This window comes from Desmodus rotundus, chromosome 6 (genome assembly GCF_022682495.2).
Source record: "Desmodus rotundus isolate HL8 chromosome 6, HLdesRot8A.1, whole genome shotgun sequence".
In the NCBI taxonomy this organism is placed as follows: domain Eukaryota; kingdom Metazoa; phylum Chordata; class Mammalia; order Chiroptera; family Phyllostomidae; genus Desmodus; species Desmodus rotundus.
Window position 1 is genome coordinate 44,815,328 of NC_071392.1, and position 13,384 is coordinate 44,828,711.

Consider the following 13,384-nt stretch of genomic DNA (forward strand, 5'->3'; position numbering starts at 1 on the left):
TGCTAAATTTTGATTAAGATCATTTCATTTGTTTTGGCTCTCCAAATTTTACAAAATGAGTGAGATAAAGTTGTTAGTCCTCAGTTTTTAGTGCCCTGATTACACATGCTTACATCCATAACAGGAACAATACATTATCAAGAAAATTAGCCTATTTTCAGCTTCCAAATCTACCTATCTATACTAGGTAGTGATATCTTAAGAAATCATTTTATCCCTTATATTTTCAAAGTGTTTTTTTTTAAATCGCTTTGTTATTATTCACATTTTTTTGGAGGTAGGTCAAAATTCTCCTCTTGTTGCACATGAGGAAACTGAGGCACGGTGATCATAGGTGACTTGTGTCAGGGTACACAGAAAAATCCATGGTGGAATTAAGTGGCTACCATGGATCATGCATCTATATATGTATATATATGTGCTGCAGCACTTGCTGGGTAGCATTTGGTATAAAAAACCTATTTTGATTATTTGTTATGAAAAAAGTTCATTTCACTGAGACAATGGACCAGAAAGAATGTATCCAAATGTATGTATTGAGCTGTCTTCACTTAGGATGGTTCAGAGTAATTGACTACAGAGCCCTTACAGGACTATAGCTCAGCTCACTCGCGTGGGCTCGCTCACTGTCATCATTAGTATTCCATACTGACTTGATAAAAGTAGAATTGTGCTTAAGGGGTCATTTAATATAAAAATATATCTGAAGCATGTAAAACATAAAATATAAGTTTTATTGATATATTTAGAATTAGAGCTAAGAAATCAGAAAAAACTGAGTGTGTGGAGAGAATAAAATTTAATTCAAACTGCATGGTATATTAACATCTAAGGTCTGTATTTATCTTTGTAAGATAATATTTCATTGCGGCTATATTGTGCTTAGCAGTCTGACATTTAGATTAAAAATAGAAACTTTCATAAATCATGTTCTCATAACCACACTCTTTCCCTTCTTCTGTCAACTCACAGGACTTTTGATTTGGGGATTGTAAACATGCAATAGAAATATATGTCCCCCCTCTTTTAAAAAATTAAGTCTTTACCAATGGTAACTTAGCCCAACCTCCTCTATGTTTTTATGCTTAAAAAATAAATGGCATTTAATATTTGGCATGACAACTAATCTTAGAAGAGCAAGTGCCATAAGCATGTGGGAATTAATTTTGCATTACTCTAATGCTAATGTAAGAAATATGTTTACGTGAGCAGTCCTCTGGAAAAAATTTAGATATGTAGACAGACTTGACTAACCTTGTAGAAGGCTCGTAAGAATAGAACTGAAGTGGGTGTTTAAAATTAGTTTTTCATAACCTCAGAAAATTCTACCACTAAAGTATAATGCTTTAGTTTTAAAAAAAAATCCCATTTATTGCTTACACATTGAGACAAGATTTAAAATCAGCATTAGCCCATTCATTATTTAAATGACCCATAACTGAACTCTTTGTTCATATGAACTGGCAATTGTAGTAGTAAAATTATTACACAAACAAAACAGAAACTTGCAGAAATTTCCAAATGTAAAAAATCATAATCATGAATATCTTAGTCTTTTCAAACTGACATCAAATGTATGTCATTACAAGCTCCTGTGCTCTATTTATTTTAGGTTTTCGTCATCACTGTTTAGGTATCTTGATTCTCCATGCTTCAAGATAAAAAAGTCTTCTGTTGTAAGTCCACATCTTTCTAGAGCCTCATTCAGTTTCACTGGAGGCTCTAAGTAATGCTGGCAAAGGGCAGAGAAAGAAAAAAAATGGACAAAGATTAACCATACATGTATTTCAGGGATATTTGAAATAAGAAGTCAAACTAAAATAACAGATGCTTACTTAAAGTAATGTCCTTTCTTTTCACTAAAGCATTAGCAAATGAGTTAATCACATTTTTTAATACAATGGAGTCATTAATTGTTAAGTCAGTAGAAACACCATACTTACTTACAATCTGTCCAAACACCATATTTGTCAAATTTGATGCCAGTCTCAGACTGAACATCATTAGGTTGCATAAAATCTGGTAACTACTTCACTGCATGAAATTTCAATCTAAATTGAACCGATGCCTAAGATAATAGCAGAGAATGAAATATGACCAATATTTTTTAATATTGAAACTTACATTATAAGTGTGTTGTGTGCATAAGCAAATGCTACAGAAATATTTTTGGCTGGAGAAGGGTTGTTATCCTCAAACCCTGGCCACATACTGATACTATAGTCTACAGAGTGGAAGAGGGACAGGGATAAGACAGGTGGAATGTCCCTATTCCCCTTTGTCTCCTCACCTTTTCAAAGCTTAAAGAAGACAAAGCACACTGTTGCAGGATGTTTTAACCTATCAACTATTTTTTCAAATAAACTGAAACCACTTAAAAATGTGTTATTCTAACTACTGATTTAAAAGATATAAAAAGAAATCATCTCACCAGTTATTTCCCTCTTGGCCTAAATATTTACATTGTATAGTTGCTATTTTTTCCCTTTACTTCAAATGGGTTTTCCCACTTTCCATTTTAAAAGCTGCAAAATGTGGAAGTAGAAAGCAGGAATAAAAATAAAAAAAGTTAGATTAGTGTCTCATCTAATGACCAGGGGTAAGTCTGCCTCCACCCTTAATGCAACAAGCACATTTTGAGCACCATAGAGTAGCCAGGCCAGGGAACAAAACAGAAACCCCTTGCCTTCCTGGACCTTACAGTCTAGTACAGAGACAAATAAATGAATAAATAACAAAATAGTATCAGTGGTAGATGAATTCTGGGGACAAAATGTGTGGGAGGTGGAAATACAACAGTCTAAGAAGTTCTCTTTGAGGAGCAGCAGATGGCAGTGGAGTAGAATTTATCTCGCACCACCTCACAGAATCAAGCTGAAAATAAAAAATAAGAGGGGAACATCCACCCAAACTGAAGACTACCTGGAAAGGAGATACTTAACCAAGAATGAGCAGAAACCACCTCAAGACCAGCAAAAGGGCAGGGATGCAAAAGGGGCCGGCATCACTTTCACAGGCAGCGGGCCAGGGCTTCCACATAGCTGTGCAGCTTCCCCCAGAGAGGAGTGAAGCCTGGACCTCTGACTGGGCTCCCAAGCATAGAGCGCCAGTGCTGGGATCACCCACCCACACAAAATCCAGCAGTGAAAGGCTGTAGGCTTTGTGCCCACTGGAGAAAGACAAAGCCCACTGGAGACACAGCCACCTTTTTTCTATTCCTTACTCTTAGTGTTTCTCTTCCCTCCATCCTCTCATAATTATTTTTCTTTTCTTTGGTCTTAATCATATTCTTATTTTTCTTATATTATTTCTCTTTCTACTTTTATTATTCTTTACTCTTTTATTGTTGATTTTGCTGTTGTTGGACGGGGATTTTTTTGTTTTGTTTTGCTTGTGCGGATTTTGTCTTCTGTGTTGTATTGCTTTGTTCTGTCAGCACAGGTAGAACAACATTCAAGATGTGGTGGGGCATGAGTCTTTCAGTCAGCCAGCCACAGAGGAGAACCCACCAGTGGATGGGCCAACAACAATCAAGACCCAAATACAACAGGAGAGCCCACATAAACTGCACAAGGTCATTCCTAGAGCATCCAGCTCAGGAGATCAAGGAGACTACACCACTGAGTCCCACAGGACTCCTACCACATACTGCCACCCCACGAAGAAAGGAAGTCAAACCAAATCTATCTAATACATAGAAACAAAAAGAGTCAGTTAAAATGGGGAGACAAAGAAACAACCTCAAGTGAAAGAAAAGGAGGAGTCCCCAGAAAAAGAGCTAATTGAAATCAAGGCAAGCAATTTATCAAACATAGAATTCAAAGTAATGGTCATAAGGATGTTCAAGGAACTTAGTAAGAACTACATCAACATGAAAAAGGACATAGAAACCTCGAATAACAACCTGTTGGAAATGAAGAATGCAGTATCAGAAATGAAGAATACACTACGAGGAATTAAAAGCAGGCTAGATGAAACAGGATCGAATCAGCGATTTGGAAGCAATCTGACAAAACACTTCAAAGGCCATAAAAAATGTCACTACATTGTACAAAAGAGGATATAACCCTTATAGATGCCCAAGATAAAGAAAATCTTGGTGGACTTAAAGGAAGAGATTGACAGCAATATAGTCATAGTAGGGGATTATAGGGATTTTAATACCCCATTGTCACCACTGGACAGCTTTTCCAGACAAAAAATCAAAAAGGAAACAGCAACCTTAAATGACACACTATATCAAATGGATTTATCGTATTTTTCGGACTCTAAGATGCACTTTTTCCCCCAAATTTGGGAGGAAAATGGGGGTGCGTCTTATAGTCTGAATGTAGCTTACCTGGCTCACAGAGCGGGGGGGGGGGGGGCAGGCAGCGGTGGGGCCAGGGTCACAGGAGGCAGGAGCAGGACCACATTTTTTTTGCTTCAAAAATTTTTTTCCTATTTTCCTCCTCTAAAACCTTGGTGCATCTTATGGTCCAGTGTGTCATATAGTCCGAAAAATACGGTAATTGATATTTATAGAACATTTTATCCCAAAGCATCAGAATGCCCATTCTTTTCAAGTACATATTGATCATTCTCAAAGATAGACCACATGGTTGGACACAAAAGAAGTCTTAAATTCAAGAAAATTGAAATATGAAGCATTTTCTCAGATCACAATGGCATGAAACTAGAAATCAACCTCAGTAAAAATATTCAGAATCATTCAAATACATGGAGACTAAATAGCATGTTATTAAAAAATGAATGGATCATCAATGAGATTGAGAAAGAAATCAAAAAGTAAGAAATGAAACAAATGAAAATGAACATACAACAGCCCATAACCTATGGGACACAGTGAAAACAGTCCTGAGAGGGAATTTATAACATCCCAGGCCTACCTAGAGAAGATAGAAAGATCTCAAATAAACAATCTAACCCTATACTTAGAAGAACTAAAAAAAACAACAAAGGCCAAAGGGAATAGAAGGAAGGAAATAATTGAAATAAATGACAGCTGAAAAAAAAAAAAACAATTCAAAAGCTCAATGAATCCAGGAGCTAGTTTTTTGAGAAGATAAACAAAATTGATGAACATTTAACCAGACTCATCAAGAAAAAAAGAGAGGAACCAAATAAAATCAGAAATGAAAGAGGAGAAATAATAATGGATACCACAGAAATACAAAGGATTGTAAAAAAAAAAAAATACTATGAACAACTATATGCCAGAAAGTTGGACAACCTGGGCAACATGGATAAATTTCTAGAATAATACAATCTCCCAAGATTGAATCAGGAAGAAACAGAACACCTGACTAGACTGACAACTAATGAAACTGAAGCAATAATCAAAAAACTCCCAGGAAACAAAAGTCATGGACCAAACAGTTTCACAGGCGAATTTTACCACTCCAAGAACAAAACCTATCCTTCTCAAACTATTCCCAAAAATCCAAGAAGAGAAGGGCTTTCCAAGCTGTTTATACAAGGCCAGTATTATTCTAATTCCAAAACCAGGTAAAGACACAACAAAGAAAGAAAACTATAAGCCAATATCCCTGATGAACATTGAGGCTAAAATCCTCAACAAAATACCAGGAATAGATTTAAAAGATCATTCACCATGATTAACTGGGATTTGTTCCTGGGATGCAAGGTTGGTATAATATTCACAAATCAACAAATGTGATACCTCACATAAACAAAATGAAAGATAAAAACCACATGATCATATCAATAGATGCACAAAAAGCATTTGCTAAAATCCAGCACTATTCATGATTAAAAACTCTCAGCAAAGTGGGAACAGAGGGAACACACTTGAACATAATAAAGGCCATATACGAAAAACCTACAGCCAACTTCACACTCAGTGGGCAAAACTAAAAGCATTTCCTCTAAGATCAGGATAAGACAAGGATGTCCACTTTCACCACTCTGACTCAACATAGTACCAACCATAGTACTGAAAGTCCTAGCCACAGTGCTGAGACAAGAAGAAATAAAAGGCACCCAAACTGGAAAGGAGGAATTAAAACTCTCATTATTTGCACACGACATGATATTGTATATAGAAACCCTATAGGCTCCACCAGAAAAACTACTAGACCTGATGAATGAATTTGGCAAAGTAGCAGGGTACAAAATCAATACTCAGGAATCAATGGCATTTCTATACATCAATAATGAACTTTCAGAAAGAGAAACTAAGAAAACAATTCCATGTACTATTGTAAAAAAAAAAGAAATGAGGTACCTAGGAATAAATTTAACCAAGGAGAGGTAAAGGAAGATCTGTATTTGGAAAACTGTAAGACACTGATGATAGAAACTGTGGATAATACAAATAATGGGAGAATATACCGTGTTCATGGATTGGAAGAATTAACATCATTAATAGGCTTTAACATCATTAGTAGGCAAGTGTGAGATCTGTGGCTTTGACTCTTGGGCATTATGGGAAGCTACTAGGTAGTTCTGGCAGAGGAGTGTCATGATCTGACTCAAGGTATAAAGGCCACTGTCCTCTGCAGTGTCGAGAACAAACTGTAGGGCAGCGTGGTAGCAATGACGGTCATGAGAAGTAGTCAAAATTTGATTATAATCTGAAGGTTAAGCTGACTTCATGTGAGGAAAAACTGGATGGAGGATATGAAAAAAAGGCAAATCAAGGTTTTGGAAGAAGGGATTTGTCATTTACTGAGATGTAAGAGAAACAAATTTGAAGGAAAATCAGGAAGTTTGGTTTTGGACTTAGGTTTTGGTACCACTGTTAAGGCAGTTGGAAATATAAATGTGGATTATAGTAGGGGGAAGAGTCTATCCACTCTTTAATCTATCCATCTCTACAGAGGTACAATGGATAGATGGTATTTAAAGCCATAAGACAGATGAAATCCCCAAGGGAGTGACCAGCTAGAGAGGAGGTTCATGGACTGAGTCCTAAGGCACTCACTGTTAAGAGGGAGTGTAAATAAGGAACTAGCAGAGACTAAGAAGCAACAGCTAGTGATAGTACCAGAAAAACCAGGAAAGTTTTCTGTGGCTTAAAATGCACAGGTTTTCTTCTCTGCCCCACCCCCTTAACTTCTAGGTTTATGGCTAAGTTAGGAGGGTCAGGGATACCTTTCCACTGAGTGTTGAATAACTTAGGTTTTAAGTATACGTTGGTTACCCACAATTCCTACAGACAACCACTTATTAATGCAGTAGTTGCCAACAGGAAGCTACGTTTAGTCTTTTTATGCATATTGGAGATTGCTAATATATCACCAATAAACTATAACTTTAAATCATAGCCTAAGAAATTGCCCTTGCAAAATTTTAGTCTGAGATTTCAAAATGATGAAATTCTTTCCCACTAAAAAACAATTTGTTTTGTTAAATTATTTTCCCCTGTGCTCTGTAAGTCTTAGCCAACAATACACTTACATAATCACCCTACACGAATAATTTATTTGATAAGCTATAACTTTGGTTATAAGCTGTAACTTAGTGTGGTTTTCAATGCTAAAATATGAGAGTTTCTTCATAGGACAATTCTTGGCTGTTTTAACCATCTAGAAAATTGGCCTGGGAGAAGGCAAGAAAGCCTTCTGAGTGACAGAAAGCTGTATTTCATAGTACAAGCAAGGGAGATAAAAAATACCCTGTAGCCCTAGGAACAAACAATGATGTATAAAGCAACACAGCAGATTAGAGATAATAAGAGTTAAGTAGTGGAAGCAGAAGCTGCCAGCCTCAAGACAGTAAGAGACAGGCAACCATAAGTGTCCTTTAAAGGGATATGTTTTATGACCTACTGCAACAGAAGACAGTCAAAGACCCTGGTCATTTGAAAAGTTAACATGTTTCATAATGCCTAAAAGTCATTTCCCCCAAATGATGAGTTGTTTTAATATATCATCTAGGAAATTCACTCATCATTTTTTAGATAAATCAGATGCCGCTATATGTATAATTTCAAACTGTTGCTGAGCTAAGGATGTCCTTAATCTGCTTATATTGTAGTAAGCAGCTAGTATAATTACTTACATGCAAATCATTTTAAAGTGCTTACAAATCAGCCAAAACATCCCCCCTGAAAATTGCATCTATTTTACAATTGAACAAATTTGTGATTGTAAGGTTTATACAACTCATGTCAAAATGTGAACAGTTCCAAATTGCTAAGACTAAATGAGTTTTTATCACATTTCATTACGAAAAAAAGATGGAAGTTAAGTTTTTAACAGAAATAATTCTTGAAGGCTGAATAACACAGTAACTCTTGAACACTTGGGTTTTCTATTCTCTCCTCATCTTCCCCATCTCAGTAAAGAACACAACTCCCAGTCACTGAGGGTGAAAATCTAGGCATCATCCTAGATTCCTCTCTTTTGCACAGGTTTAATAAAATATTCACCTAAGTCATGGTATATATTACAGATGGAAAATATATTATATATACCTATATCTACATATAGAACACAAGTATTTGGTAGAATAGGAAATGCCACCAAATACAGTGGTATACCAATGGAAACCAATATCAAACTTCCCCCTTCTCCAAGTAGAAAGACACACATTCTCATTCATCCTCCCCACCCCTGTGTTCATTCCATTCCAGCTCCCAACAGTGTGGCTCAGGGTTGCTGCATCATGATATGGCAATTTTGATTGGAGGGAGCAGGAAGTGGGCATGCAGTGTATTAGGTAATTTTGGAACAAGCTGTAACCTAGGGAAAGGGCAGGCCAGAAAGTACAGAGTGCACTTAAAACAGCATGAAAATGGGGTTCCTGCCCTGGGATGTGGAAGACACCACATGAAACAAAGTAAAAGCCAACCATTCATTTCTAGATTTTGCTTAGGACAGACCCTGGATCCAGGAAAGAAGAGAAGGCTTTCTTCTATCCTTCTCCTTGATCCCAGAACTGTCTAATAACAGAGTTCTCAGGTTCTGCTACCTTAAGGAAAAAAACTAAAAATAACCTCTTCTATACTAGCCTAGGAGTAAAAGTACCATTTATCCCAACACCTGACACACAGCAGACATTGAATCAATGTTTATTGGATGGGTAACATTTCTAAAAAGTCCCAAGCTATCCAGCCTTACTTCCTCCATTGCCCTCCATATGACACCCACACTCGGGCAGAACAGATTTCCTCACTATTCCCCATGCTTGCTGCCTCCAGTCCTATACTCTGCCTTTTCCTCCTCTTGAAATGCCTTCTCACAGCCAAGTTCAAATGTCAGCTCTTCAGGAAGTGTCCCTGATCCTTCCAATCAGTAACACACAGACTCTGAGACCACTTACCCCTTTACACACCTATTTTGGAGTTATTATGTACATGTCTTACAAGTTCTGCTAGAACAAAGGGCTCCTTGAGAGAGAAGGCATGATGGTTCATTTTTCTGTTTCCCAAGATCAAACACATTTTTGGTTAGAGCAGGGGTGTCAAACTCATTTTCACCAGGGGCCACATCAGCCCCACGATTGCCTTCAAAGGGCCAAATGTAATTTCAACTCTTTAACAGCTAAGGAGTAGTTACATTTATACAGTCCTAAAATTATTTCAGTCCTTCGAAGGCAACCACGAGGCTGATGTGGCTCCTTGTGAAAATGAGCACCCCTGGGTTAGAGAAACACATGCATCATTAACTATAGAAGTAAGCCAAAGAAACAGCATGCAATGAGGGTTTTTTTTCACACTATAAATATTGTTTTACTAATTCAATATTTACCACTTCATGGGATGACTATGAATCAAACAGGTTCTGATTCCAGTTTGATCTCTGAACACACTGCTGGGTATAGTGATGTCTGAATCCATCATAGGTCAAAAACAGAATCAATTAATTTTATCACAATCAAACTCACCTCATTTGCTAAGGCAAAAGTTCCCCAGTGAATGGCCACAGATTTCTTTGTTCGAACATCAGTGTGAATCCTTACAGCTTCTTCTGGGTCTACATGCTGATATTTCATAAACCACCTGATGAAACACAGCAACTTATTAATTCAAACCTTGGAAATGTATTGGGTTGGCCAAAAAGTTCATTTAGTTTTTTCCAAACGATGGTTCTAATAGTGCTTAGCTGTCTTTAACTTCATTCAAAACAATTTTGTTAGATTCTATTGTGACAGCTGTCATATCAGTGTGCATTTTTTAAGAAACTTACCAAAACTAGTGAATTTTTGTGCAGCCATTTTAATATTGAAGATGGAAGAAAATAAGACATTTTCAGCATGTTATGCTTTATCATTTCAATAAAGGTAAAAACGCAACTGAAGCACAAAAAAAGATTTCTGCAGTGTATGGAGAAGGTGCTGTGACTGACCGAAGGTGTCAGAAGTGGTTTACGAAATTTCTTGGTACTACTGACATTTTGGCCAAATAATTCTTTGCTGGGGGGCTGTCTTATGCATTAGAAGATGTGTAGCAGCACCCCTGGCCTCGCTACCCACTAGAAGCCAATAGTGGAAGACAGGCAACATACTCAAAATATCCAAATCAATAAAGTTATTGGTGAAAATGAAAAATGTATCTTTTACTTTACAGAAGAAACTAAATGGACTTTTTGGCCAACCCAATGTAATGAACCTTCATCTAATCAACCTTTTAAGATTCTTCACAGGAATAAATCATAGTAGGCAAAACCATTCCTCTTGAGTCTACTTTTCTTCTAGAAAAAATTAAGCAAAAATATTTCATGTACCAACTGCTATACAATAGATGTCACAAGCAAAACTCCCCTTTTAAATAGTAAGATTTTGTGTTATGCGTATTTTGATTTTCCTGATGATTTACGGTATTTTGCCATGTATAATGAGCACTTTTTTGCCCAAATTTTTGAGGAAAAAAATAAGGGTGTGCATTATACATGAGTAGTACTAATTTCGTATCTATATAAATGTTTTTAATTCTTTTATTTATGCTTACGTGTTAAAAGTGTAACTCTAGAAAGCAATAACAATATCTGTATGCAAAATAATAACCTGGAATATGATAATCGGTTTTGTTTCTAAATATAAATAAATAAATGAATTTAAAAATTAAAATGAAAGATTTTTTTTCCTGAAAATTTGGGCCAAAAATGTGGGTGCTTATTATAGATGGCAAATACGTATTCTGAAGATATGTCTTACTGTTACTTTAAAAAGCAGATATTTTACACTTCTGGTATGGATCAAAACAGTGGGTAAAGAATTAGAAACTAAAATTCTAATTGAAAAGATCCAGAATAACATGCTGAAACAAATTATTTTAAAACTTGCTAAAGCGAAAAGCCAACAAAAATTAGTGTATAATATTTAAAGATTGGGAGGGAAAATATCCAATTACTATTCAAGGATACAAACGAACAGTGAGGTGTTTGGTTGGGCAAGAAGAGGCGGTTCATGACGGGGACTAATTAGAGTGTAGAAGCACTAAAAGGCTGCCTAATTCCTTGGAAAGAATAGGGACACTTTCAGGAGAGAGAAATACTATTTCTCATACAGAGAGAAAGTGTACTATCTACAAGCAAGTCCTCTGCTTTCCCAGCCATCAGTCTTTGGGTTTTTTTTTTTTAAGATTTTATTTATATACTTTTAGAGAGATGGGGAGGGAGGGGGAAAGAGAGAAACATCAATCCGTTGCTTCTCACACACCCCCAACTGGGGACCTGGCCTGGAACCCAAGCATGTGCCCTGACTGGGGAACCAGCAACCTTTCAGTTCGCAGGTCAGCACTCAAACCACTGAGCCACACCAGCCAGGGCTCCCAGCCAGTTTAGAAGAGGAAAAACATTGTCTTCCTATTGTTTATTTCCTGGGTCTGCTACTGCCAACTACTGCTGCAGTCAAGACTAATGGATATGGACTCAGCACAGGTGCTCCTGCACCTTATAGAACACATCATGGAAAAGCTTGTCCATCTGTAACAGGTACAGGATTGTTATTTACGGTAAGTGTTGCCAAGCCCTGCGGGAGCCTAGAAACAGAGCCACTGTGTTCTGGGCAGCAGGTAAGACAGACACTGTTCTCCATAGCTCCTGACACAGAATGCAGTTTATTGGTGTTTCTGTTTACTTTTTAAAACCCCCCACTGCATATCAAAGGGATAGACATACTCCTTTCTACCCTCAGGTGTATCTGAAATAACTAAAATTTTTACTGTGGTGTAAAATTAAACTAACAACTTATAACTGACTTGGACAGAATAATTCTCAAAGTAGGGATGACATTCCTATTATTGAAAGTCATTTTTGGTATAATCATCTCAAATTTATAGTTATTTCTAAAACTGTTAATACTAAGCAGAAATTACACAATAGAGGCTACTACAATTTAAGTCTCCAGCACAAATAATGTCCTCCCCATCCCTTTACCATCTCAACAAGACAGCTGCAATAAAGGCAGAAAGGGGAAACTGTAAGTGAATTTGTGCAGTTCAATGTACATATATATATATATGTGATGATGTAATGTGCACATTATATCATCACATATATATGAAAAGTTTTTATTTTGCTACATGTGAAAACTTAACTTTTATAATTACAAAAGATATTCTAATATATTAAGAATATATTGAATAAAGATCAACACCACATGAAACTGATTTATGAATATCTTAATTGTTTTGAGAGGTTCCATTAGAATTCAGAATTAGAATTAAGTGGAAAAGTGAAATTCAAGCACTATTATTTAGAATAATATTTTAAAATAAGTTAAAATACCCAGCCCTTTAAAGAAACTAAAAAAAAACATAAATGAGAGAAATAAGCATTAATAAAGGCAGTGAAGAAATGGTTTATTGAACCTATAAAGTTAATTCAGTAAGTAAAACAGGGCACATGTTTGGTTTCTGGCCTTGGTCCCCAGTTGGGGCACATGGGAGAGGCAACCGATCGCTGTTTCTCTTTCACACTGATGTTTCTCTCCCTTTCTTTCTCCCTACTCCCCCTCTCTCTAAATAAATAAATAAAATCTTTAAAAATAATTAGTAAAACAAAATCAGATGGAAACCGATGATCAGATTTGCCAAATCATATGAGCATTCTTCTGCTTGCAGGATTGCCTAAATAAACTGTCATCACACAAACTATTCTGTATGTATCTATCCGTGCATGCACCTCAGAAAATAAAACTTTATTTATATATTTTTATATTTATTTATTTATTTATTTAAAATCCTCACCTGAGGATACGTTATTGATTTTAGAAAGAGAGAGAGAGACAAACATCTATGTGAGAAACATCGATCGGCTGCCTCCCGATCAATGGATCAAATCCTCAGTGTGGGTAGGTGCCCTGACCAGGGATGAAACCCGAAATCTTTTGGTGTATGGGACGATAGTACAACCAACTGAGACACCTAGCCAGGGCAAAACATTTTTTAAATAAACTCTTACTTTGTTACTGTTTT

General features: G+C 36.4%; 1 protein-coding gene across 5 annotated transcripts in view; it reads right to left on the reverse strand.

Moving 5' to 3' along the window:
- Positions 1 to 99: 99 nt before the first annotated feature.
- NAPEPLD (N-acyl phosphatidylethanolamine phospholipase D) overlaps positions 100 to 13,384 on the reverse strand; it is a 60,990-nt gene continuing 47,705 nt past the window's right edge. For all 5 annotated transcript variants that reach the window (XM_053927047.2, XM_045193877.3, XM_024558869.4 and 2 more), the window contains exons 4-5: positions 9,853 to 9,967; positions 100 to 1,732 (exon numbers count right to left, since the gene is read on the reverse strand). In XM_053927047.2, the coding sequence (XP_053783022.1) occupies positions 1,604 to 1,732; positions 9,853 to 9,967 (244 nt within the window). In that variant the 3' untranslated portion in view covers positions 100 to 1,603. The remainder of the gene's footprint in view (positions 1,733 to 9,852; positions 9,968 to 13,384) is intronic.